We start from the raw sequence: 25551 nt of genomic DNA, 5'->3' as shown, positions 1-25551 counted from the left end.
GGGAAAGCCATGTGTGCATGTAACCAAAAACCATCCTCTTGTCAGTGCACAAGCAGACTAAATTAGAAAAGCACAGGTCACCTAATTCAAGTTCCTGGCTTCTGAGTGATGGATTTTTTTTTCCCCAAGCAATATTTTTTAAAAGAAGCACTGCACAAGTGCCTGCCCTAGCCAGGCCATGGAGAGGGGAGGCAGAGCTGTGCATGGGGAAAGTCAGCATCAGCAGCCTGTTCTCATCCATGCGCAGTGAAACCCCGTGCCCAAGGCTGTCCCTGATCACAGCGGAGCACGAACAACGTCCTGATTGTGCCTCGCCACTTGGCCTCTCCTAGAGCTTCAGTCACCGTGTCGTTAGTAATTACAGCAAAGCCTGCTCGCAGTGCCCTCTCTGCAAACTTGCTCAGGCATCCCCCCTAAAGCAACCTTTGTGTGGCACTGGGGTGCTTTTGCGTAAAAAGGAAGTGGGATTGGTTTTCCAGGAGGAACCCTGGCACTCGGAGGCTTGCCCCCATCCTCAACCCATGGCTGTGCGGCCGGCGCTCCCGGCCGGGGCTGGCAAAGCCCTGCCGCTCTTCTGCAAGCATGTTTGTTTGCTCTGGGAGAGCTTTGACTTTATTATCTCTGCAATAACAAACTCCAGGGCTGCTGCTATTGTTCTCGTTGAATTGCAGTGATCCTACTGAGCCCCAGTCCCCAATCCCATGGCGGCTGGTGCTGTGCAAATACAGGCAACCCAGGTGGGTCTTGTTCTGCCGAAAACTCCTGAGAGCCACGGGAGCGCTGCTAGTTAAACAAAGTAGGTCAGCACTCCAGACACACATACTTACACGCACATCAGCCAGAAGAGACACAAACTGGAATATTAAGCTGCCAAGTGGCTGTTAAAAACTGTGCACGAGGGCAATTAAAATATTAGCATCCTTTCATGTAAGCAAAGCAGGCAGAAGTGGCAATTAGCTTCAGCTACAAGTTTGCAGCCCTGGAGGAAAGCCATCAGACACGTTGCCTCCTGACACACACATCCAGCCATCCGACAGCCCATGCAGGGGGGACAGAAGGGGCTGCACAGGACATCGGGCTCTATGCAGGCAGGATCGCCCCATGCAGCCTCCTGCGCCGTCGTGGTCAATGGCACAGCCCGTGTGCGTGCTCACCAGCAGGCTGCAGGTGCTGGAGGAGCAGCTGGGCTGCTTTCTGTACCTTTTGCCATCAGATTTTGGTGTAGGATCAGGGTGAGTGCAGCCACTGCAGTGCCCAGCCCCAAAAGGAGATGGGCGCTGGTTCAGCCCCTTTCAGCAATGTCCTGGACAGCTTTATGGTAAGAAAAGTCACCGAGTCCTCCTCCCTACTTACTGTAAACTTCCCTTGATGTTTAAATGTCATGGGCAAGGTTTCTTTCATTCGTTCCTTCCTTCATTCATTCAGGTTGTAAGGGCAACCAATATAAAGGTACCCCTAAATCCATGCATGCCCCATGCATGGGGCAGGGGCTTGGTTCCCCATTCCCAGGCACTATCCGACCCCCTCACGTGGCGTACAACTGTCTGACACCAGGAAAATAAAAATCAGTAGTGGACTGAGCTGTTCATTTTAATCTGGTTCGCGTTTGCCAAGCCGATTACTGCAAAACCAGTTCCAACCCTAATCGCAGCTCTAAAGCCCCTGAGCTCCTCTGCACAACGTGGAGCTGGCGGCGGCCGATCTTTGTTTTTAATTAAGAAGATTAAAAAAAAAAAAAAAGAGAGAGACAAGAAAAAGGTTACCAAAATGTCTAGCTTTTGTTTTATTGAGTTACAACAAATGAGCAACAAGTTAGAAAAACTGGATTTATTCAAACTCCCTAACGCATTGTGTTTGTGCAGTGTACTGAAATATGGGTAAGGTTTCAAAACGCAGCTGGTCCGAGTAACCGAGCGGCCGGCTCCTGCATCCGCACGCATGCTCCAGCTCTCCCTCCTCTTCTTCCTCCTCACACCCGCACGTACAGACACCCCGCACAAAGGAAAATGAGCAGTACTTGAAAAAAGTGCACTCAGGAATCTAGAACTGATCTAAAAATTTAGTGGCAAGGGTTAATCAGAAATTTCCGTTGTGCGCTGCAACATCTAAAGCTGGCGAACAGGCTTGTGTTTATGCTGTCCATCCTTGTACCAGCCCGAGAAACGCAAACAAGTTCAGATTACGAAGCATCTTCATTTTCTCACTCCAACCCCTCCGGGGGTTGCGTGTTCAAACAAAAAGTGCTAAAACCAAACAAACAGGAAAAAAAAAAAAGGGCATTGTAGCGAAGATCGTCAGAGACCCACGGTCTGGCCTCGTTTGTGAAAAGTGAAGTACAGGAGCTGGAGAAGACTCGCTTCATAGGAGCACAGGAAAGCACAGATTTAAATTTTTCAACCAGTAGAAGATGGCCATAAAACAAAACAAAAAAGTCAAAACAACAGGGAAAAAAAAAACCAAAGCCCCAACCAAGGCAGACCGCCCCCTCCCCTCCCCAAACCCAAACTGCATTGCGTGGGCTGAAATGTAAACGGCTGCTGGGGCGGGAATCTGGGATCGGATGTCGATCGGCACCAAAGAGATTCCTAAAATTGCAAATCTTTCTTCAAACACTTCCGAGAGGTTGTAGGGTCTCCCCTGGAGATCTTCAAAAGCCGCCTGGACGTGGCCCTGGGCACCCTGCTCTGGGCGTCCCTGCTTGAGCAGGGGGGGACCAGGTGGACCCCAGGGGGCCCTGCCAACCTCAGCTGTTTTGTGATTCGGTGATTCGGAAAAAAAAAAATCTCCTCTCCCCCCTCCCCACGAAAGACACCTCCCTCCCCCAAAACCAACCCTAAAATTTTGCCATGGCGTTATATGCAAGAATAACTTGCACCTATTAAAAAGTTAACAAAATTTCCACGTCGTACAAATCTGTTCCAGTACAGGAAGAGGATGGGCAGGAAAGTGGGTGGGAGAAAAGCGAAGGAGAACCCTATGTACAAGGACCCTTTTTTCTTTCTTCCTTTTCCTTTTCAATGCAGTAGTAGGACTTTGGCACTATAAACAACCCCATGACGGTGCTCCACAAGAGTATTCTCACTGTGCCTCCGCGAGCACGGTTTGAGACTTGGAGTCGCAACACGCTATCTCACCCCAGGCAGGAAAATAGATTTTTGTTCTATTTTCAGGCAGAATTCCCCTTCATTGTCAGGACAGTGCAGCTGATGAGTACCCCTGCAAAAATTAAAGAAGAAACATATTACTTTTAAAGACACCACGAACAGCTACTTGGGCTGTTGATTAATGCAGCACCCGATTTACATCCCTGCAGCTGCCGTGGCCCTGCATTTGGTACTAACCATCCCCTGAAGCCTGTCCCTATCACTGGTGCTGCAGCAGGGTGCCAGATTTGTTTTGTTGTGCCCAACAGCCAGCTAATACCCCCCTACAGACCGCTGATGGGGACAAACAGCCCAGCCTTGACTCTTGCCGATCGCTCGCTGCTGCGAACACCTCGGGCAGAGCCTGCACCGGCTCGTGGGTGACACCCGAGGGCTGGGGGCAGCTGCTTTGTGCCCACAGGAGAGATGGAGCTAAAGGCAAGGAGACTTCGGACCTTTCTTCCCCAGCAAATCCTCTCATTATATGGCACCGAATTTAGAAAAGAATTATACAAACTCGAAACCAGCCCTCGAACAGCTGCCTGCCTACACACGGCCCTGTGAACAGATGGGGACACAGGGCGAGGGCGCTCCTACAGGGAGATGGCAAGGGATGTCAGCCCTACAGGGATGTCAGCCCTACAGGGATGTCAGCCCTACAGGGATGACTTCCAGCGTGGTTTTCCCCATGAGTAAAGTGTGAGAGTGCAGGAAGTGTGAGCACCGACCCAGGCTGCAGCTGCAGGCGGCAGCACGGGGTGGTTTCTCCTGCACCAATGCTCACCGCAGCCCTTATTTCACACCTTTTACGAACGTTGCTACTAGCTCTGTCGTTTCCCACAGAGGCACTGAGCTCTGTCTGGCATCTGCACCTCAGAAAGCAAAGCGGCCCAGCCCAGCAAAAGAGCGTGGGTTTGTGCCAACACGAAAGGAAAAAAAAAAAAATCCTCCTTGTCCCTGCAGCCTTTACTCAGACAACCTCTCCATGCCTTCTAAAGCACTGCAGATTTGTAATTGCTGCTTTGGGTTTTGCTTCTCCCTCTGAAGTCCTTCATTGCTGGGTCTCCAACACAGCTTACTGGTTTTAGGGGAAACGGCGAGTCCCTAAAATGCTTCAGTTCTGCAAAAACCGCTGGGAAGTCCCACGCTGCCTTCAGGACGGGGGCCGTGGAGCCCGCCGTCGGCAGCAGGCGCTGCAGCCAGCTTCACAGATCGAGCACCAAACCACAAGAAAAATGAGAACTCGAACAGAAAGGAAGGGAAACCCCGGTGCTGGGAGCTTTCACCAGTCTCAGACACCGAGGAATGTGCTGGGCCACCAGCATCCGACTGATCTCGGCTCCCACCGCGGTGTGAAAGGAGCTGAGGGCACCGGGAGGGCCCAGACTGCTGCTGATGCTCAGCACCACGCAGCGAGCAAGGCCTGGCTTCTCTGGGGCCTTCTGGTGTGCAGCTCCCAGATCTTGGCCTTCAGCACAGCTCGGCCGAGCTCCCTGGGCTGTGGAAGGGCGTCACAGCGACCCCGGGGAGCGTTCGTGGCCCTCGAGAGCATCTTCTACCTCGGTAGAAGGCCTCTGGGCCTGAAATGGAGGTTGTGAGAGCAACCCTGAATCAGAAAGTTTTCGGTGGAGAAAGTGGTGGTGGGGAAAAAAAAAAAAAAAAGTACATTTCTGAGAAAAGACAAAAGCTCTGGTCTGAGGAAATCTTGGGAAAACCCCCCGGGGAGATAATGCTGTGAAGAAAGCCAGCAGAGGCTGCCAGCCGCTCCGGCATGCTCTGCTCCTGCTCCCGGGGCTGAGCCGTGATGTGCTGCGTTTAATTCGAGGCGGATTTCTGTTCGTCAGGCTTGCGCAAGTGGTGACAAGAGACCTGGTTTTGACCCACGCTGTCGGAAGGCAGGAATCTCGGCACGGATGGACAGGGAGCTAAGGCTGTGCCGATACACGAGGGATGCAAAGCTTCGTCACGCAGCAGCCGGGGCATTTTTAGTGAGGGCTTCAGCGCGCCTTGCAGCGGCCACTCAGCATCCCGAAGGTGCCTTGCGGGGATAAGTCTTGAGGGAGTGTTCAGGAAACCTGACTCTGCTCCGTGGAATTCATCCAGTTTTGGCAAAAGCTTCAGATAGGCAGAAGCAGGCTTTATAACAGAGACCCCATTAGCCTGTGGATGGTGTGGCCACGAGGCCATGAAAGTCCAGCAGAAGCAACTGAAAATGCATCAGTTTTGAAGAACCCATTTTCTCAGGCACCAGGTCCATCGAGGCTGTAATACGAATACTCCCTAATGGTTTCAGGAACTTATAAAACTACCTGGGGGAGGCAAAGAGGGATCTCAGAAGCTCTGCAGCTCTTCAAGTTTTGCAGAAGCTGCACAACAGAAGTACAGGGACTGAGCGCAGAAAAATGTTTGCTTTAAAGCGCTCGTGTCAGGCTGAGAAAATAGCAACAGCGTGAATATCAAAGGAGCACGTTTCTGCACAAAGTGAAGCGCAGCAGTGGAAGTTTCACACCGCGACTGCAGCTGTGCAAGAGCCAAGAGGAGGAAAAGTCCCTTGTCAGCAACTCAGCGCTTGGCAGCGCCTCCTGTGTGCAGCCAGGATGGTGACACGGCCCCTCGAAGGCATCGAGGGCTATGGTGTTAGGAAGAATCAGACTTTTTTACATGAGAACACACAGAAACAAGCTCACCGTCAGGTCTCACACAGTCTTTGCTTTTGAGTCACACCCTGGGTGTCACCTCGGGTAACACCTTGCTAGCTCAACTCCAAAGTTTCAGTTCAAAATCAAACAAGATAGCCAGCCTTCGCAAAAATGAGAGCAACAGTTTATCCTGAAGGACAAAGAAGCTGGGATTTTTCCACGGGTCCCATCAGTGCAGGGGATAAAGCTCCTGGCTTTCACGTCACCACGGCTGTGACAGCGCCTCCCACCCAGGCACTGGCACTTCTGGGCTGAGATGTGCCAGGAAGACGATGTGGAACAAAAGAGAGAAAGGCTTTGGGCTTTTGTCAAGTCACCAGGTTGGGATGCTGAGAAATAGGCGAAGTTTGGAGGACAAAATGGTCGTCTGATCTTCCGGAATTGCAGGGAAAGCCCTGCTCTGGTGCATCTTTTCTCAGCTGGTGTATTTTACAGCAGGCCCTTGGAAGGTCCTCACGAAAAGGATAAACTGGTGAAAGTTTATCTGAGAGTAAAGTTCCTATTACAGTTCCTCTCTGATGACCCTCGAGCACCTCCACAGCTGTGGAGCTTCGAGGGCAGCAGCAGGGCGTGATGGCAGAAGTTTCACCCCAATTTATCCTGCTAGCACTGCAGTGCAGGCACCGACCTGTCCCTTGGGAAGAGGGCTGAGGCAAGGCTCGGTCTCAGCACGAGAGATTTGTGAGAAAGTGGTGCCAGGTCCCCCTCCCTGCTATCTGCCCCCCCATTCCCCCTCCTCGCCCACAGCCTGCTCCCTCCCCTCGGTTACATTAGGGTAACTGTTTGTAGCTGGAACGGCAAAATGATCTGGAATGACAAGCCCTGACAGAAAAATATAAATCCCATGGTGCACTTTCACATTGCTCATTTGATCAGATCCTGGGTCTGGTTTCGTATGTGGCTGCAGAGCCGTGGCACCCCTGTGTGCCTCTGCAGCAGCCACAGCAGCTCCAGGTGATGTCCCCAGCCCGTCTTCCTCCAGTCTCTGTGCTTGCCACAACCCGCTCCTCACACCCCCAGCCAGCAGCTTCTGCAAGCACAGCCCAGGACAGTTTTGTAGCGCAGCCTGGAGCTTTAACATACTCCGTGGTAAGGACACAGTGACATCTCTTGAATGACCAAACTGTAGTTCAAAATGCAACCACTGCAGGGTTGGAAACTCTTTTTGAACTCAGAGTGTCTAGCAGACTTTTGCATATACACGCAGCACAAGGAGAAACCAGAGGGCTCTAGGCTGGCCAGCAGAGATTGCTAAGAAAAAACCTGCACTTCTGCAACACGAAGCAGTTCAACCTGAGGCCTGCCAGCTGCAATAGCAAACGTCCTTAGTGCAAGGGTAGGGACTTCCTCTAGTCCTGGCTTTTGTATTTCTTTTTTTTTTTTCTTTTTAATATTTTAGCATATTATACTTATTAGACATCAGAGGTGCATTTATTCTGTCTAAAATCCAAGTTCTCTAATTGTTTGTCAGTGCGTGGTGCTGTGCTTTCTGTTGGGTAAGTTCTAGCATAAAGAGACTCCAGCTCCGGAAAGACGGGCTCTGATCTCGGCTGTACCATGCACAGAACGTTAAAGGCTCTGGGGAACTCAACACGCAAGTCAAGAAGCCCCGACAGAGCTTGCTCCAGATTTATACCTGCGTAACTGTGATCAGAAACAGGCCTCAGGTCTCCAAACAACACATCCTCTCATGTTGTGAAAGCTCACATAACTCCCCAGCCCCCTTAAGAAAAGACCCCGCAGCTTGCTTTTAAATTCAGGATCCTGTGAAGAAGAGCTGCTAAAACACCCACACAGCTTAGTCTGGAGCATTTCCTAAGCCTCTACAGTGAGCAAGCAGAACAAAGCAAGGCTGGAGACAGTTCTCACCTGCAAGAGGAAGAGAGCACATTTACATGAGCCGCTTGAGGCCCCACAGCATTTTTTGCTTGCTGTTGCATAAAGAAGCATCGCTGGCCCGGGCCCTTCCCGCAGAGAGCTTTTATTCTGCTGCAAAGGAAGGAGCCGAGGTGCAAAACCAGGCGCTGCGGCCTCTGTCCGTGGGAGATCAGTGATCTGTTAGCAAAAGGGCTATCGGGAACTAGTATCACCTATTATTTCTTTGCATGGCTCCACTGGTGTGTTTTACATCAGGCTCTGCAGAGGTTACACGGGTCATTTAAAGGCAGAAGTTCAGGACTTAAGCACTTACTGCAAAAAAAATAAAAAGTAAAATAATGCCCTTAAACGGGAGTTGACCCAAAATGAAAGGAGAAACCTGGCGCACAGCACTAACCCCTCCCTGGCAAGCAACTGCTTCAATTTACAACCAGGACAGCTCTCCCTTGTGCTCAGGCATCCAGCAGGCACCAGGATCCGGCAGGGACGGGCTTTTTGGGATTTGCACCGAAAAGGGGCTAGGGGATGCTGGAAGCACACCCGGCCTGAGGCCGGCCCAGAGAAGCAGGGCACCACCAGCATTACCTGTCTATACGTGGGCATTGTCTCCAGATATACTTTCAGAGTCAAAGTCCGCCAGCTCCGCCTGCCCTTCGGGCGCCGCCTGGCTCCAGCTGTCCGTACAGTCCGATGCGGCGTCATCCTCGCCCACCGTCACCTCCACCCAGTTGACCTCGGCCGGCTCCTCGTTCTCCTCGCTGCCGTGGCCGTCGTGGCTGTTGCACTCCAGCCTCTCCGTTCCCTCCGCTTGGTTCCCCAACAAAGAGTCCTTCAATGGCTCGCAGTCCCTTTTGGCTCTCACCACCATTTTCCCCGCGTTCTCTTCGTTCAGCTTTTTATGCTCCTGGTAATGCTGCCGAGACACCTCGTTACCATTCTTTGGACTCTCCGTGAGTTTTGATCCCTTTTTCTGGTTTTGCTCGTGATGGCCATCAACGGCGTACTGCTGCTGGTACTGGTCAATCCATTTAAGCGACCCCGTTCGTAGCGAAGACCGGTTTTCCTTGAACCAGCGAACTATTTCAGTTCTTGTGAGCCCAGTCTGAGATGCTAACTGGTCATACTCCTGGGGTGATGGCCACTGAGTTCTTGCAAATGTGCTTTTCAGTAGATGAATCTGCTCCTGGGTCTTCTTAAATGTGGCAGAGGACCCAGACAAAGCACCGGGGAGCTGGGAGCTATTCAGCAGTTCTGCTTGGCTTATTGCACCGTTGGGAGTTCCTTGTTCTTTAATTTTTCTGTATGATCCCATTGAGTCCAAGACAGCTTGCTCCATGCTGTCCCTTATCTTTCTCCGCTCAGAGAACCACGAATCAATCTCCCTCCTGCTCAGCTTAGTCTCCACTCGAAGCCTGTCCAATTCTCCTTGGGTCGGAAAAGAGCATCGTAGGAAGCTCTCCTCAAGGGCCCTGAGCTGCTCTTGGGTTTTCTCTTTGAACTTCTGGGGTGCAAAATCTGCATAGGGGTGGAATGAGCGGCCGTGCCGACCCAGTGAAGGTGCTATTTGATCTTTCCCTAAAGTATCGCCGGTGACGTGCACAATGCCCCTCTGACTTCGATACCTGTGGTCGCTGAACCACTTCTTGATCTCACTCCGGGAGAGACCCGTTGCCTCTATCAGCCGGTAGACTTCTGTGTCGTCGGGAAACTGGCTTGCTATGAAGCTGGCCTTCAGCTCTGCTATCTGCTCCTTCGTCTTTTTTCGCTCGCTGGCTGGCGTCAGCGGTACGGCGGTCAGCTTGGCAGGACTCTCGGGCACCTGAACTACGTGAGGACGCTTGGCCTCCGGGACACTTGCTAGGGTCTGTATTGTCCTCTTTTGCCCCTGGTTTGGGGCAACAGCAAGCGTAATTGGTGAACAGGAAACTGCTGAACCGTTTGACACAGGGGTTAAAACCAGACCAGTCTGGCCCAGTATCTGACAGGGCAAAGCTGTTTGGATGATGGGAGGGGGGATTTTTGCCGTTGCCAAAGGAGCTGGCAGGACGGTGATGGTTTGGGGAACTGCCTGGATAGTACCGTTGAACATCTTCTTTCTCGCCTCCTCCACTTCTTCAGGAGACCAACTGATGCCATGCTTCAAACGTTGCGTAGCAAACCAGATTCGGATCTGTTCTTCTGGATGTTTTGAGGCTGCTGTCAACCATGACAATTCTGCTTGCGTCGGGTAAGGGAATTTATTAAAGGAGTTGATCATGGTTGCGTTAGTGTCTAGTGCAGAGTTGTATTTGGTACTATTGAGAGGTACCGGGACCTTGGGGACAAGGTTAATATTTGGTGGTAGCTGTACAGAGGGCATAACATGAGCTAACACGTCATGGAGGAGGTCTCCGTTTATACAAGCAATAGCTTCAGTGGCTTCAGTTATGATGCGGGGGAGAGCACCATCCACATGGTTTTCCGTAACTCCCTCTTCTGGCTTTTTGGGACCCTTCTTGGTTTCCCCTTTAGGCTTTCCCAACTTCATCATTGGCGTTTTACTCACACTAATTCCCCCATGAAGCGAATCCTCACACTCTGCATTTTCTAGCCCACTGCTCGTGACAGTGACATCGTTAGTGGTGGTCTCAATGGACTGCTCTAAAACAGTCTGGTTATTCCGTTTAATTAATTTCAGTTTAAAGTTACTCTCTCCCGGGTGGTATTTTGTGTTGTGGTCAGATAAAGAATCATATTTTTTGGTTGTGAAATTGCATTCGGCACAGACATACAGGGGGTTGAGAATGACATTTGGATGCTGAGTGTCAACATGCTCTGTAAATTCATTTAAGTTTTGTGTAGAGTAAGGGCAGTATTTACACTCATAACCGCCCTGGGGTTTCTTAGACTGATTTTCAGCTGGGGGCTTTGCCTCGACCACTTCACAATCTTTTACCGAGCTTTCTGAAGGCCAAGTTTTTTTAGCGTCCTGCTGCGGTGTGCCAGCCCCCTTCTCTTTCGGAGTTTCTACGCGCTCCGTGACTTCCTGTTCCACCACTTCAGAAGTTCGCACCATACAGGGAGTTGTTGACTTTCTTTTGCTAGCCATGGCGGCCGTTTGCAGCAGGCTGTGGTCCCAAATGGTGACTTTTTTTTTTTTTTCTTTTTGGCAGGGTGAGCAATAAACTCAAAAGATCTTGCAAATGGCTCCAACCTTCCCAGATTACTTGACTGTTTTGTTTAATAAAGGATTTCAGCCCTGGCTGTGACCATCAGCTCGGACGGCAGACCCATCAGCTGCATGACACCTGTGAAACAAAGCACACACCATTAGGCACTGATCTGTAAAACATGGATTGAGCAGAAAGCCACAGCTCAAGATATATATATTTAAAATAACGTTTTGGACAATGCTAAAACTCTTCCCCTGCTACTCTCCCCATCAACTTAAGAGGCAAAATCTGCCCACAAAGAATAAAAGCAGTGGATAATTCACAACGAAGTGCACCACAGGTAGAAAATGACTTTGAAACAAGGAAGATGAACAGACAGGGGATTTTAATCTCCACTAGAGTCAATGCATTTAGCTGGAAAAGACAGAAGACACTGCTATAAATACTGTACCTTTTTATAGAAGCTGCAGTTTCTATTAATTATTATTTTGAAGCATGCAGATCTGAAATTGAGTGTGATTTATATTAAACTTAATTACTTCCCACTGTCACTTACCTTGTAAATATGTCTACTAAATGATTGTGGTTACTAATGATGGGTGATTTCTAAATAAAGCTATAGGGACTGCCTTGCTTTTAAAAGTAAAGGCAGAAAGAATAGTTAATGCAAGTCAACATTTTCAAAGGTCTGTGTTTTGATGAGAGGTGGGTTCAAAGAAACTGCAGCAGATCTGTGGAGGCCTATCAAGTCTCTTCTGGAACAAAAGTTTCCTTAAACTACCACTTTTCACTGAATATTGATTCTAAAGGCAGCTAGCAGAGGTCACAGGCATCCTTAGATCCCTTTTAAACAGGGTCCCTTCTTGTGACCCTGCTGATATTCCCATTGAGTCCTGATCTGTGCGCTTAACTGCCTACAGAATTAAAAAAAAGAATCCACTTTAAAAACACGATTCACGTGGTGAAGTGGTTTTGGAAGTTCTCAAATGTAAGAATTCCATAAAAACATATGCATTTTAAAAGGATCTGAAGTCAACATCAGTCAGCACAACCACAAAAAAAAGAGAAACTACACCAGCTGTGTTATAATCTACCCGTGCTCATCGGGGGGGGTGTGTGGGGGGAGTGGAATTCCATTGTTATAACAGTTCCAAGAGGCAAAAAAAAAAAGATGTCTTTCCTATTTCACAAAATGCCTTTTCTAATCAATTCTTGACTTTAATTTTGCTACTCTTCTTGATCAGACGGGCTCTGGGTTTGTAACGCTTCCGGACCTGATGGGAAACTCATCGTTTGACATCAAGGAGTCCATGGGATGGGATGTGGGGGGCACCAGGGCTTACAGACTTGAGGAGGATGGAACGCGGGTAGGACCTGTGTTGATTTTTGTAGAAGCACATTAAATGGAGAATCTGAATTAGAGATCTTATCTCTAAAAAAAATGCAGACCTTTCTGTAAAGCTTGTAAATGATGAGCAGTGACTGGCACCTAGCAGAATCACCAAAGTGAAAATCAAATGAGGTAAATCCCACTGCAGTTCCCCCGGACACATCCAACACCAGCGGGCAGTTTCAGACCACCTCACTGCTGCCCCTGAACCTGCTCTATTCACCTCTGCATTGGCATGAGAGCCAGAAACAATTTCTGCTCACGCAGATGCTAACTGCTTAGCTCTGTTTGCAGTTTATCAGTACTTTGAAAGTCTCTAGAGCATAATCCTGCTAGTCTGCCCATTGCAGATCATACCCCTACTGCATTTACGGAAACCTAAAGTGATGTACTGACAGAGGAAGCAGCTTTGTCTGCGGATAAGCACAGGGATGGCAGCTTCCAGCTCCATTTCCCCAAAACCCACCGTGAAGTGCTTCTCTGTACATCACTTCATGAAGCACTTTCGCAGGTAAGGTTCTGCTGAAACGTAAGCTGTGGAATGGCAAAGATGCAGGATGGAGGAGAGGCTGTCCAGAGATGCTATTTGTTACACTGCAGCTGCCTCGGCCTACACGCGTGGTGCTCCATGCTCACGGCCACCGCCAAAGGCCTGACCAAGACTGGGGGTGCTCCTGCACCCTTGCTCCAATTTGGTGAAGCGCTGCAGCATCGGGTTGATGCTTGAGGGTGCATTTAAGCTCTGGGAAATGGCACATCTTCACTCAGCTCAGTGAAGCATGGATTGGTCTGTCCGCAGCATGATCTACCTGAAGGGAAGGTGTGGGGAGCTGGGGGGAGCTACCTTCTCACAGGTAACCAGTGATAGGACCAGAGGGAATGGCCTCAAGTTGTGCCAGGGGAGGTTCAGGTTAGAAATGAGGAGACATTTCTTCTCAGAAAGAGCAGTCAGGCACTGGGACGGGTTGCCCAGGGAGGTGGTGGAGTCACCGTCCCTGGGGGTGTTCAAGGAGAGGTTGGACGTGGTGCTTGGGGACATAGTTTAGTGTGTGACATTAGTGGTAGGGGGGTGGTTGGACCAGATGATCTTGGAGGGCTTTTCCAACCCTAATGATTCTGTGATTCTATGGCCATGCCTTAAGCATTTACCTTGGTCAGGATGACATGGTGACATCTCCCTCTGACCTGGGATCATCAACACTGTCATTATCATTCCCCAAGGCATCAGCACCTCCGAGCCACCCATGCCTTGGGTTTCCGCCATCTCTGTTGCTTTTTTTTTTTCCTTTCTCCCTTTTAATAATAGGCAAGCAGATGAACAGTGGAACAAATGATGCCTGGTTTTCTGCAGATTTGTGCTGACTGACCTTTAAACTGGATTACTCCGAATATTCTCTGTTATTTCCACATATTCCTTCAAAATTTCCCTCTATTTCCCTTCACAATCATCCTCCCACAGAGTATTTTGTCTGTGGTCTGTCACTTGCTGTGTCCCACTGCAGATGGGATCAGAAGTTAGACACAAACACACAACTGTCTGAACACCCATCTTCCTGGCCAAGCATTTTTAATGAAGCTTGCAGAGCATTAATTATCCCAGAAGCTACTTTGCTATATCAAAACTGGTTGAAATGGGTCAAAAGGTGAGAGAAGGGGGTACAATCGGCTGCCTAAGCCAGGCTGCTGCTGGAAACGGGGTGAAGGTAATGGGGTCACCTCACACTGCCCTGCAGATCCCACTGCACTCCTGACATTGATGCTTGCAGATGAGGGAAGGGAGGTGCAACGCAGCACCCTGGGAAAGGCTGGTGGGGATGAGGATGGAGCCACAGCTCCCCGATACTCCTCTGCTGCTCTCTCTCCCTGGCCACACAGCTTCACTTAATGGTCTGCTCCTTTTCTGATGTGTGACCTTCTGCAAAATTCATGTGGCAACATCAGCAAAAGGAAGGAAATGAAAAGACATCAAAGACAGGGAAAGGCTTACTTATATTTCACTGAATATCAATCCCCCTCTCCCCCAAAAAGGAAGAAAGGGCTAAGAACAAAAAGATAAAGGAATGGGATGGGAAAGAAAGCCTGCAGAAAGAGAAACATCTAGGTTACTACTTTGGATCAATCAAATGTTTCTTAAAAGTCAGGCTAAATGTCTTGAATTCCCCATTCTCTGGAAGCACGGCAAGCTCTCTGCCACGTCGGGTTGCTGTGCCAAACTCCCACCTCTCACAAGGATGCAAGGATCAGCCCCAGGCACGGATGCTCTGATACAGAACGTGGGCCAAGGTATCTCCAAAACATGTATAAGTGGGTGGATGGATAAAAAATTCTGTCCGCTACAATTTTACTAGATATTTTTACATATCGCTTCTTTTCCTCCGTTCTATTTCGCAGTGTTTTTCTGTATTTCTAACCGCTGCTTTGTGCTAACTCTACACATTGAACAGTTTTTCTGCCACACAAGAATCCCTGCACACTATAGAAACCAACCCCAAGTCAGATGCGGCTTTTTGGAGGTCAGTAGCAAAACAAATGAGTTTCAACCCAAGATGTGCTTTATTTTTTTTTTTTTTTGTGGGAGACCACAACCAGCGAGGGACCCTCCTTGTCCCTTTGTCCCAAAACAGGGGGAGGAAAGCGAGGCCCAGCAACTGCGTGTATGAGGAGTTTATTGGGACCTCCAAGCCACTGCTCCTCCAGGACCTCAGTAAGTGCCTCACCCAGGATAAATATGAAGTTGCTAAGGCATTTCTCGTGCCCTGGAGCTCCCGGTCACTCCTCACAATGAATACAGACCACCCATGCCACATCTCTGTGAGACGGGCAGGGGAACACACAAACCTGACTGCACAAACCACCGGCTTTTACCTGCAGGTGGCTGGTCCTCCAGCCAGCAGCGACTCCCCAGATTTGGTGATACCCCTCAGCAACAACCAAGGCTCAGCAAGCAGCATGCTGAGATGGCAACACAAGTCACACTTCACCAAGCTGCTGTTCAGCTTGTTCCAAGGGCCAAATTCACATCTAGTGCCAGACAAACAGGGCTGCACTGGGTACAGGCTTCTCCTGGCACATACACGATGATCTCTGTCGCTAAAGCCAGCCTCGTTCGCTGTTTTTGTTTTATTATGGATGGGACCTAGGACCACTGGCCTCCATTTGAGCTGCTGTCACCACCATGCATGGGGTGCAGAGGTGCTGGTGGCAACTGCCCTGCGAGCAGCGAGTGCCCAGGCATGTGGGAGAAGGCAGCCCTCACCCCTGCAGCTGACCTGCCTCGTCTCCTGCTGGGCTTGCCATGCTGCAAGGGGGGAAAACAGCAGAAAAAAAAAATATTTGTTATGCTTATTTTTTATTTTTAAATGAGCAGATGCACAAAGCAGCCAAAGGCAGCCAGGTTAAAAACAAAAGCGCTCGCCTCCAAGCAGACAGCTGCCTCCGTGAACCAGGTCCAAACCAAACCACAGAGCCCGTCTGCAGTAACAGGAGCTTTCGATTTGCTTTGCTTCTGCAAAGCAATCAGGACGGGAGCACGCAGGTCAGAAGCAATGTGTTCTTTTCAGCATCTCTGCTCAAAAGTGCATCGTGGCAGTTATGAGAGAGGCCCCAGCCTGGTTTTGTTTAATTTCCAAGAGCTAACGAACTAACCCAGCCACAGTCCTCTGATCTTTCAAAGCCCTGTTCAGATGGCTCTGGAGCATCAGACAGGAGAACAAAGTGGCAACTCATTTGGTGACTTGGTGCATGACCAGGGAAATGCCAGATTCCCTCGCTGCTTGCTGGCTCCCAGGCTGGGAAACTGCAGAGAACTATGCAGGGAAAATAAACCATGTTTTTAGGTCTGGCTGTCCCTGGAAAATGTTTGCTTGGGTAGCAATGCCACCTTCCAGCAGCAAAGGATAATTCCTGCCTCTATAGGTTTCTCAAGTGAAGTATGTTTGGGCAGTGAAAACACTTTTATGCTGGCAAAGCTGTAACTATCCTGAAGCACTTAGCAGTTCAGAGCTGTTAAAAATAAAACTCCAGGGCAGTCTGTGCCAGTGGTACTAAGCTGACTAGAACTGCTCGTGTGGACTGGCTTTACAAAACAGCACAGTTCAAGCAAAGGGCTGGAAAAATAAATCACAAACCTTTCTTGTGCTGAATTTTGCCATCTTTTCACTTTCTCCCATTTTTCCTTTGTGTCCATAGCCAGTGTTATACTACCTCCCAACAAATTAAAAGGAAAAAAAGCAAATATTCAAGTAGAGGCTGAACTCCCTGTCGCAGGACTCTTCCCCCTGGGCTTTGGTGGCAGGGTCCCCAAAAACATGAGGAAGTTTGGGAAAGGTTGTCCAAAAGCTATCCCAAACATAAGCGATGTCAAATCAAAAATACAGATAGAACCTTAACTGCTGCAGAAACGGAAAGGCACACCAGAAATGCCACTACTTCACACTGCATCTCACTTCCAGTGCAGAGGAGCCAGGAGTCAATGAAATGGATGCAACAGAGACCCCGAAGGGGTTGAAACCCCCACCCAGTGCAAATGGATCTTTGCTTTTCACAGATATACTTTTTTTTTTTTTTTAACCAAACAAACTGTAGCGACGCTAGTGTGATTTGCCAACAGACTCCTCTATTTTTCATCTCACTGGAAAACTTGCTCTGCCCTACGCCAGCATCTGGCTGCAGCCAAAAGCAAACAAAAACCCATGTCTGAACATGACGTTCGCTATCACAAAGGTACCAACTACTCCTCGCAGCTCTCCCATTCCCCCTCCCCAGCCTGGGGACACAGCAGGAGTGACAGCGCAGCACCCGCAGGTGCTACCTGGAAAGGACTTTTTGGTCACAAGCCTTTCTGTCCCTAGGTTTCGGGATGTTGCCCTGCTTTATCACACAGCAAATCAAAAAACACTTGACTCCAACCGAGATCATGCCCACAGCTTGGTTCTGTGCAAGAACTGCGATTGCTGGATGACCCTGTAACTCCCCTATGCCCATTTATTCCTCACCCATGGAGGTAGCTGCGGTGCAAAGATGCAGAGTAAAGCAGAACTGCTCTCCTGCTCCCTATCAAAGAGGGCAAACTCATATTCATTAGTGTTGTGGCAATATTATTCTCCTACAAATGCAAGGATGAGAGGTGATAGATACATTTCATGGTGCAAAGAGGAACACGCCTTGGGTGATGTTTTTCCTTCCTTACAACTGTTTTTAGCATGCAGCTGCTGCAGCAATATCAAAAAGCACATCAGCTAGCACAGCAAAAATGCTGTTGCTCTCCACTGTGATAACACAGTTAAAAACACTGCTTAATTATATGCAGGAGAATAAGCAGAAGCAAACCAGGGCAAATAATTCCTACATGATGGATCGGGACTGCAATGATTTACAAAGGGAAAACCACAGAAAGAAAGGAAGGTTTCTGAACTGCAGAGTTGAGCTTTTAAACAACGTTTAAGTGAGAGCAGCCAAGAGCTCTGACTCCCTTGCTGTTCTTTGTAAGCTGAATAAAGCAAAATTAATGGGGAGGTATACAGATTGCCACAGCAATAGTTTTCTGAGACACGAAAAAATAAATTTGAAAATGCTGTAGATTTTTAATTCACATATGTTGATGGAGACATTTCTAATTAGAAAATAACCATGCAGATGTTTGAGGCCCGTCATGATGGCCTGGCGCGTGATGGCCATGAATTTTTGTCTGCATGGAAGAAGCAAAGTGTATTTTTTTCTTTGCTTTAAGAATCAGCTGCTCACACCTTTAACATGCGAATAGCAAAGCAAAGCGCCCCCAAGACTCCTGACCCGCATCAACATGACTCGTGAAGCTGGGTGCCAACGCCTCTGCGAAGCAGGGCAGGAGCGGCCCTGCCTGGGAGAATCCACGCCTGCAGCACGGCCACCAAGAGGCAAAAGTACACACATAAAACACCGATGGGTGGTGGTGGTGGGGATGAGCTGAGGGTGGGATGAAATGCAGTGCTCAAAAGGTGCTAAGAGTAGTAGAAAACCCCAGAGAATGGCGTGCTGAAGCCAATCCACACGAACGCTGCCTCTTTGCATTAACAGCTCAGGGTCTACGTGATCACGGTGTGGAGGAAAGAGATGGAGAAATTTATGCTGGAAAACACAAGTGTTGTGAAAAAAAGCTCAACAGGCTTTACCAGAGTGAGCTATGTTAGCCAGCATCGCACACTAGACGTATTTCAGAGTATATTGCTCATGATATGTTCTTTGAACTAAAACGTTCTCATTCACACCACTGCAAAGCCAAAGGCATGGTAAAAGCTGCGGGTTTTCTGTGCTGCTGGTTGTATGAACACTAGTGGCCAACCCCTCCCAGAAATGGGCAAGTTGAACATTTTGTGCTGTGAATTTTCTATTTTAAGTACTCATCTGCAATCACTGTTTCTGTTTTTTTTTTAAATTCCCTATTTTAAATGCAGGTTTAAGTTTAGTGGCTAAAATGAGGACTAGGAAAGTGATAGAATACCCTACCCAGAATGAAAAGCACCACCTTACAGACTGATTCAATACTTGTATAGTAGCAATGGCTGCTTTCCCAAACAAGAGAGTGGCCTTTCCTGAGGGAAAGGCCTCACAGGAATTGTCCCTCTCCAGCTCCCGAGGGGATGGGACAGGCCCGGGAGAGGCAGGCGAGCACCAGTGATGTGCTCGGGTCTTGGACCTGTGTTGGAGATGGGGACAACATCCAGGTTTCCTCGCTTCCTGGCCACTGCCATCTCCTCTGGAAAACGGGTTGGCAACCTACAGCTTGAAGACCAAATGGGGCATGTGGGCAACCACCACTGGCACACAAGGGCCGTGCCTCCCACTGATTATGAACTTGTTTCCCTCAAGGTGTGTGCTTCTGCAAGATGCATCTGCCCTGGGGTCCTACTGAACACACATCTTGCTGGTGCTCTCTGATAGCAGGGGAGAGGATATCCCTTGCTTCCCACACGCGGAAGGAAGGGTTCCAAAATCCCTGTGGTGTCTGCAGCTGCCCATGCTCAAAACTCAGAAGGTGCTGGTGGGTGTTCTCCTGGGGCCTCGCTCTCCCGCTGGGGAGGGAAAAATGCAGTGTGACCTCCTCCAAGCAAGAGGATGGATGAATCACGCCCCCCCCCCCCCAAACCAGTGGTGGATGCATCAGCAGTTGTTCAATACCTGCACGGGGGTTGAGCCTCTTCCCAACACCCTCCATCGATGGCTTTCAGGGGCAGCGAGTTCCAGAGATTAGTCACGCACCATGTCAAAATTATCTCCTCTAATCAGCAGCATGTTTACTCCTAGGGTGGGTACTTGCATGTTCATCAGAGAGAAATAAAGACCAACAGATTTCTTAAGAGAGAAATAGAAACACTATAAAAACATTCATTCTAATTAGTTTAATTACTTGTCTGTGTAGCTCACTGAATCCTCATCACTGGAGTGGATTAAAGTCGCTGGATTTAAATAATTCTTCATATTGAGCTTTTATGTAGAACCATGTGGTGGGATGACAAGAGATTCACAGACACAAAACAAAAATTATCTGTACACAGTACCTTCAACTACATGGCCAAAACCTGGATGTAGCCACATTTGATTTTACACATTAAAACCAGTTTGTTTTGTTTGAATATTCAGTGAGTTATTTTATTTTATTTTATTTTATTTTATTTTTAGGTATGCCTTTAAGGAGTGAACAATTCCTAGGAGGGTTAAAAGTGGTGCTCTTTCCTCTAGTGACTTCTAGAAATCATTTCCCATTTGTTGGGAAAAATAAACCACGTTTTAACAGCAATGTCTGGTCCCCTTCTTCCTTCCTGTGATCCTCCACCTAGGCAGGGTACAGCTTTATATGTTGATATATTCCTATATATTTCAATTATTATTATTTATTCTCTCTGTTCAGACTTATGGTTATTATAGGGACACTATCAGTTAAATGCCTGCAAAGAGGAAGAAGGTGGGTGATTACAGAATCAAGGCATTTGACTTCTTTACACACTTGCAAAACTTAAGCAATGGCACAGAAGTTTTCCTGCTTCAGGACTTCTCACACTGCTCGTTTCCCTCAGCAGTTTTTCCTGCCCTGGGAACCACAGCACCCATCCTTTAGTCAGCTGAGCAGCAAGTTTTTCAAGTAAAATTAAGGCCCTCACAAACACTTTTGAGCTGCATAGGGCAAACAAAAATCACATGTGCATACTGGGTGTTCTTCTTGCGTGGCTTCAGGACAGAAATAAGCTCTAACTTTCTCAAAAAAAAAACCAAAACAACCAAAACCCAACTTAATTTCTCTACAAGCAGCCCCTAAATCTCTCTCCTCCTGACACAGGCAGCACACATCACAGCATGAAACACCACGCGAAAAGTGCCCAGAGGACTTGATGGAGGGGAAGGAACACAGGCTGAGGGCAGGAGACAATTGGTGACCGCTTCTCAGCAGGGTTTAGATTTGAGGGAGAGGAAAAGGAGAAGAAATCCAGACAACCAGAGTGCTGAGCCTGAACAACAGAGGCAATACAGGCAGACTTACAGGATGTGTGGCCAACACTATTTGTCCGACACGGGGAGCATCCCTTGCATCAGCCTCATCCAACACAGCAGCAGCACTGGAGGAGTCTACGGAGTTCCCAAAAGAGAGGAAGGAGCTCAACAATTAACACAAAACATTAGTAACCTGCGTGTCTATAGCTGCACACCTCCCCCTTTGACTCATTCAAGATGTGGTAGAAAAACGCAGATGGTTGTGATTTACAACGCTGGTGAGTCACTGCACCTCTTCCCTTTCCCCCCACCCCCAAGGGCTTCTCTGTGTATCTTCATGTTCCCAGATGAGGAGTACAGATCAGAGGAGAAAACACCACAGACAGACTGGTGTAACATCTCCCTCCCACAGCATGGTTTTAACCTTGCTCCCCAGACCCTCCTGTTCTTCTCTCCTGCCCCCATTTCCCTTTCCACTCATCTGCGCTCCGTTGAATTCAATGGCTATCACTTCTTGTCATTCAGATTGACACTGTCTATGAAGTCTGAACCTTGGCACCACCAAGAAAAGCTTCAGAACACAGTAATTTCCCATTTAAAAACATTAGGTCTGGCTTACAATTATAATACCTAAAAATATTCTCCATCTGAATGGAAAGGCCTGAGCTACGGTGCCATAAACTATCACAAAGCAGGGCTTGGGGTATGAAGCAGTGCCTGGGGGCCCACCACACCGAAGGCTTGCACAGCAATGTACAAAAACGTTCACCTTGAGATTCCCAGAAGCAGGAACTTCAACACACCTTCAAAACCGAACCACCCCAAAAACTGCGAGCCAGGTCTTCAGATACCTGGACACTCAGCGTCCCCCAGGTGAAGGGGGGATATCAGACAAACCTGGTGCCCCAGGCACTTCAAGACAGCTCCAATTTTAAGCAGATGAAGAGTCAGCCTTTGGCCTAACTCACATGGTTCAATACCCTGATGAACTGAGGAGGCAAACCTGAGGCAAAACCCCACACTGAAATGCCACGTGTTGGTCTGGGGGTGCAGACAGACCCCACCACCCATGCCACGGCCGGGTCAGACAGCGTGTTGCAGACCCCCACGCTCGCCCATGCTAGGTGTAAAACCAGCAGGTCACACCTCTACGTCCCCATTCACAAGGAAGTCGATGGCTGCTGGTTATGAGGATTTAGGTGCTTAAAAGAAGCACCGGCCTACGCAGTGCTCCGCATCCATCCACCTGACCTCCTTGTCTCCGTCCAGCCCTGGTGCTGATGGTTCTGCTGAGGGCCTTTCTGAGTATCTGGGTGTAAAAAACTCTCATCCTGTCACGTTTTAAATTACATTTTCTTGTGCTCTACTTCTTTAAAGTTCAAGAGCGGCCTTGCCTCACGCCATGAAAAATGTAGTTCCCCATTCAGAGCCGTTTCTTCTCTGACAGCAAACACATGATGTCCACCGAGTGTGTAAAACAGGTAGATTTTTTAGGGCCTTTCTCCTCATGTAGGAGCCCGCCTTAGGTAGTTAATGACCAGCGGTGTTCAGAGGATCCCAGCAGCCCAGCATCTGAAGGCTTTATGGCTGTTGAGGCACCTATCCTCACAGCAGGGCTGTGAATTAAGGCAGTGCCGTTATCCCCATTGCTCAGATGGGCAATTAAGGCATGAAGAGATCGTGGCTGAGGCTTCATTAAACGGCCAAGCCAATTTACAGCTTGCTGCTGCCAAATGGGATGGAGTAAAGACGATGCGAAAAATCATGCCCTACCCACCACGGTCACATGGGAAGTCTGCAGGGCTGGAAATTATATCCAGGTGGTCTGTGCTCCAGGCTACTGCTCCATCCTCCCATAAATTCAGATTATCCTCCTGGCTCATGAGTTAAAAATATTTAACAGCCAGTGCAGAAGGAGCTGGGACTCTTAGTTTAGGTCCTAGTGAACAAGCGCTGAAGACGCAAAACCACCACAACTCTGTGCAGAAAGCATAAGTCTGAAGATCAAAGGCCCGAACTATCTGCCTTCCCTTAGAAATCACTCATCGGGCCAGGCTGCAGAGAAGCCTGTCTCTGCACGTAGGCTGCAGAGAAGCCCCTCTGCTTCTGACATCCCTCTGCCCTTACAGAAGCTCAAAGTTACCTTCCTCTGCAGCTGCAGCAACATACATTGCTAGCAAAGCTGCACCAATTCCTCCTGGTCTTCCTTTGCTTGAATGCTACAGCTCAGTAATTCTCCTGCCTTGATATATATTTAAAACATATAAATAAATATATAATAAATATATATATGCCTAAATTCTGGAAAATCCATTATTTTAGGGATGTTTTCCATGTGTTGAAGACCTTCTCATGACAACCCCCTCTCATCCAAAGCCTGTGGGTACTGCCAATATATTTGTTCTTTCTTGCTGGCTCTGAAGGCTTTGGAAGTCCTGTCCCAAAGCTGCTCTGAGTTTACCCACACTTCCCACATGCCTTTCAGTCAAGGGCAATTGAAAGGGCTCCTGCAATTACTGTTTAGATCACCTCTGCACATCATTTTTCCCTTATATGCTTCAATTTTTATTTAATCATTTTGTTTTCAAGGTGTATTTAATTATCACTCTTTTTCTTAGTAAGCACCCAGACCTCATACCCATATAAAACACTTTGCTTTATATAATCCTATGGATGGTATGGCAGGAGCAGAAGACCTACCGCATGTTCAGCAGAAAAGGCAAAGAGACAATAAACAGCAAGTCTGACAAGACCCTTGGAAACATCTGCACGCGTCCCTTCCACTGCAAGTCACAAAACATTTTCCCGGCCTTCTGGGTATTTAAGGCATCTCATACAAGACCAAAGCCACCAAGCATTCGTTATCCATCAGCAGAAGCATCACTGATGGTCCTGATGTCCACACCATCTAAAGTCTGAAATTAATAGTAGCTTGGAGATAAAGTTATTCACGAAATAACACATTATCGTTCTGTACTGCTGTTCTAACTTCTGTCATCCAACTAATATGCAACTAATACCCTAATATTAAATATAAATATTTACCTTCCTTAGGATAATCACAGATCATACATACAACTTTTTTAAAGAAAACCCAAACACACAGAGTTAAAAAGCCTTTCTAAACCATGCTGGCTTATGGGGAAAAGGCCTGTCTTGCTCTGCCCTACGCTGAGATTTCAGGTGGGTGTGCAGGTTACTAAGCGTCCCTCCTGGCGCCTACTAGGCAGGATGGCAAACAAATGCATTTTGCCCTGGGGATCTCGGACCAAATGAGCTCCCTTTTCCTCACCACATCACCCTTTGCTTCTCCGATTTGTCACAGGGCAGAGCCGTTGCCCTCTGCACACAGTGACAGCTTTGCTGTTGGGAGAATTTGGCAGGGCCACAAAGGACCTTTGTTCGTGCCAGGACCTGGGTGCACAATGCAATCCTTCCCCCTTGTCACACACTGTCGGGTTTCCATGGCTGGGCCAGAAGCACTCCCCCGCTACCGCAACGTTACCTCCTTCTTCCCACAGCGAGTACTGCGGGACAGAGGAGACAGAGGGGAGCCAGTCACTGCTTTTTGGGGCACGAATTCCTGCAAACTCCAACCTGACTAGCAGCACAGACAGCAGATCCGAGAGTGTCGGAGCTCTGCCTCCAGCTTCTTCGCAGGACTTTCGCTACCTGGATGCTGCAAAACCTCCAGCATAAGGCTCTCCGATTTCCAGGTACATTCTTGTCCTCGAGGCCAGAAACGTGGCAGATAGATGTGATGTAACATTATTCCTCCGTGCCACATTTCTCCGTTTGCTCTAAATCTGCCAGCCTGTGTGTGTATATCAGCACAGCAGGGCTGGAGCAGGGCTTTGAATCCAGCCTGTCCCACCTTTCCCTGCCCTGGCTCTTGCAAGAAAGGTGCCTGGGTTGTGGATGGGAGCTGCCAGCACCTGGGAGCTCCAGGAAAAGATGCCAGTGGTGGGGCAGGGGATGGAGGGTGAGCACAGCCTGAGCGGCTGCTGCTGGAGAAGAGTGGGACTTGGCAGGACGGAGTGTCTCCGTATTTTCATTTCACCCATGAAATATACAGAAGAGATGATTACTGGATCACTCCCAAATTATTTAATATCCCAGTTTGAAAGAAACAGTGCTTCTTTTTGAAAAAAGCAGAAGAGAGTGAAAAGCATCTTTGGAAGTAAATGAAGTTTCATAAGATCTGACCACGTACTAAAAACAGCTAAGCGACACCTAAAGTACGATCAGACTAGCCTGATCCACACCTTTGCAGACTTTTGCCACAGAGAGAGCCACAAAGCAGGGCACATTTCGCTTCTTCCATTTCTCATTTAAAACATCACGGGACGCAGAACAAACCAGTTCCCATTTCCAAAACCGAGTCTGATTTGGAACACACAAAGTTCAGATGCTTTGGCATCTGGCTGGAATGCCCCTTACACTCCCAAACCACAGAGGGACAATGTTTCACCCAGACAGATTATTACCATGCCAAAGAATAAACTGCCAACGACAAGAAGAATTGGCAAAACCTTCCATTCATTTCTTTCTTACCAGTGTAACCGTTTGCCATCAGGACACCTTAAAACACAACGAAGTGTACTTGACAGTTACCTCCTCCTGTCTCCTCCCACACATTTTTAATTCGGGCATACTCACTGCTTCCTGCACAGAGCCGGAGTCATTACAAGCATCAGCCTTTTTGTCTCCCTGGATCCCCCTCCGGCTACTTCATAGCATGTCCAGATGAACAAACTGTAACAATGGCTCTTGAGCAATACTTTAGAAATGCAGAAGAGAACTGCTCGTTACAACAGTGTCTTACT

The 25551-nt window shown here is 48.5% G+C and overlaps 1 protein-coding gene across 3 annotated transcripts in view; it reads right to left on the bottom strand.

The window, feature by feature from the left end:
- Window positions 1-1755: 1755 nt before the first annotated feature.
- ZHX2 (zinc fingers and homeoboxes 2) overlaps window positions 1756-25551 on the bottom strand; it is a 69124-nt gene continuing 45328 nt past the window's right edge. Inside the window, exons 3-6 of one of the 3 annotated variants that reach the window (XM_066990706.1) lie at window positions 20775-20860; window positions 19418-19551; window positions 8306-11007; window positions 1756-3216 (exon numbers count right to left, since the gene is read on the bottom strand). In XM_066990706.1, coding sequence (XP_066846807.1) covers window positions 8310-10808 — 2499 coding nt within the window. In that variant the 5' untranslated portion in view covers window positions 10809-11007; window positions 19418-19551; window positions 20775-20860 and the 3' untranslated portion in view covers window positions 1756-3216; window positions 8306-8309. The remainder of the gene's footprint in view (window positions 3217-8305; window positions 11008-19417; window positions 19552-20774; window positions 20861-25551) is intronic. The other 2 variants (XM_066990708.1, XM_066990705.1) reach the window with 2 other exon arrangements.

Source organism: Anser cygnoides, chromosome 2 (assembly GCF_040182565.1).
Source record: "Anser cygnoides isolate HZ-2024a breed goose chromosome 2, Taihu_goose_T2T_genome, whole genome shotgun sequence".
In the NCBI taxonomy this organism is placed as follows: Eukaryota; Metazoa; Chordata; class Aves; order Anseriformes; family Anatidae; genus Anser; species Anser cygnoides.
Note: the sequence above shows the minus strand (reverse complement) of the source record. Positions and strands in the feature narration are given on the sequence as shown.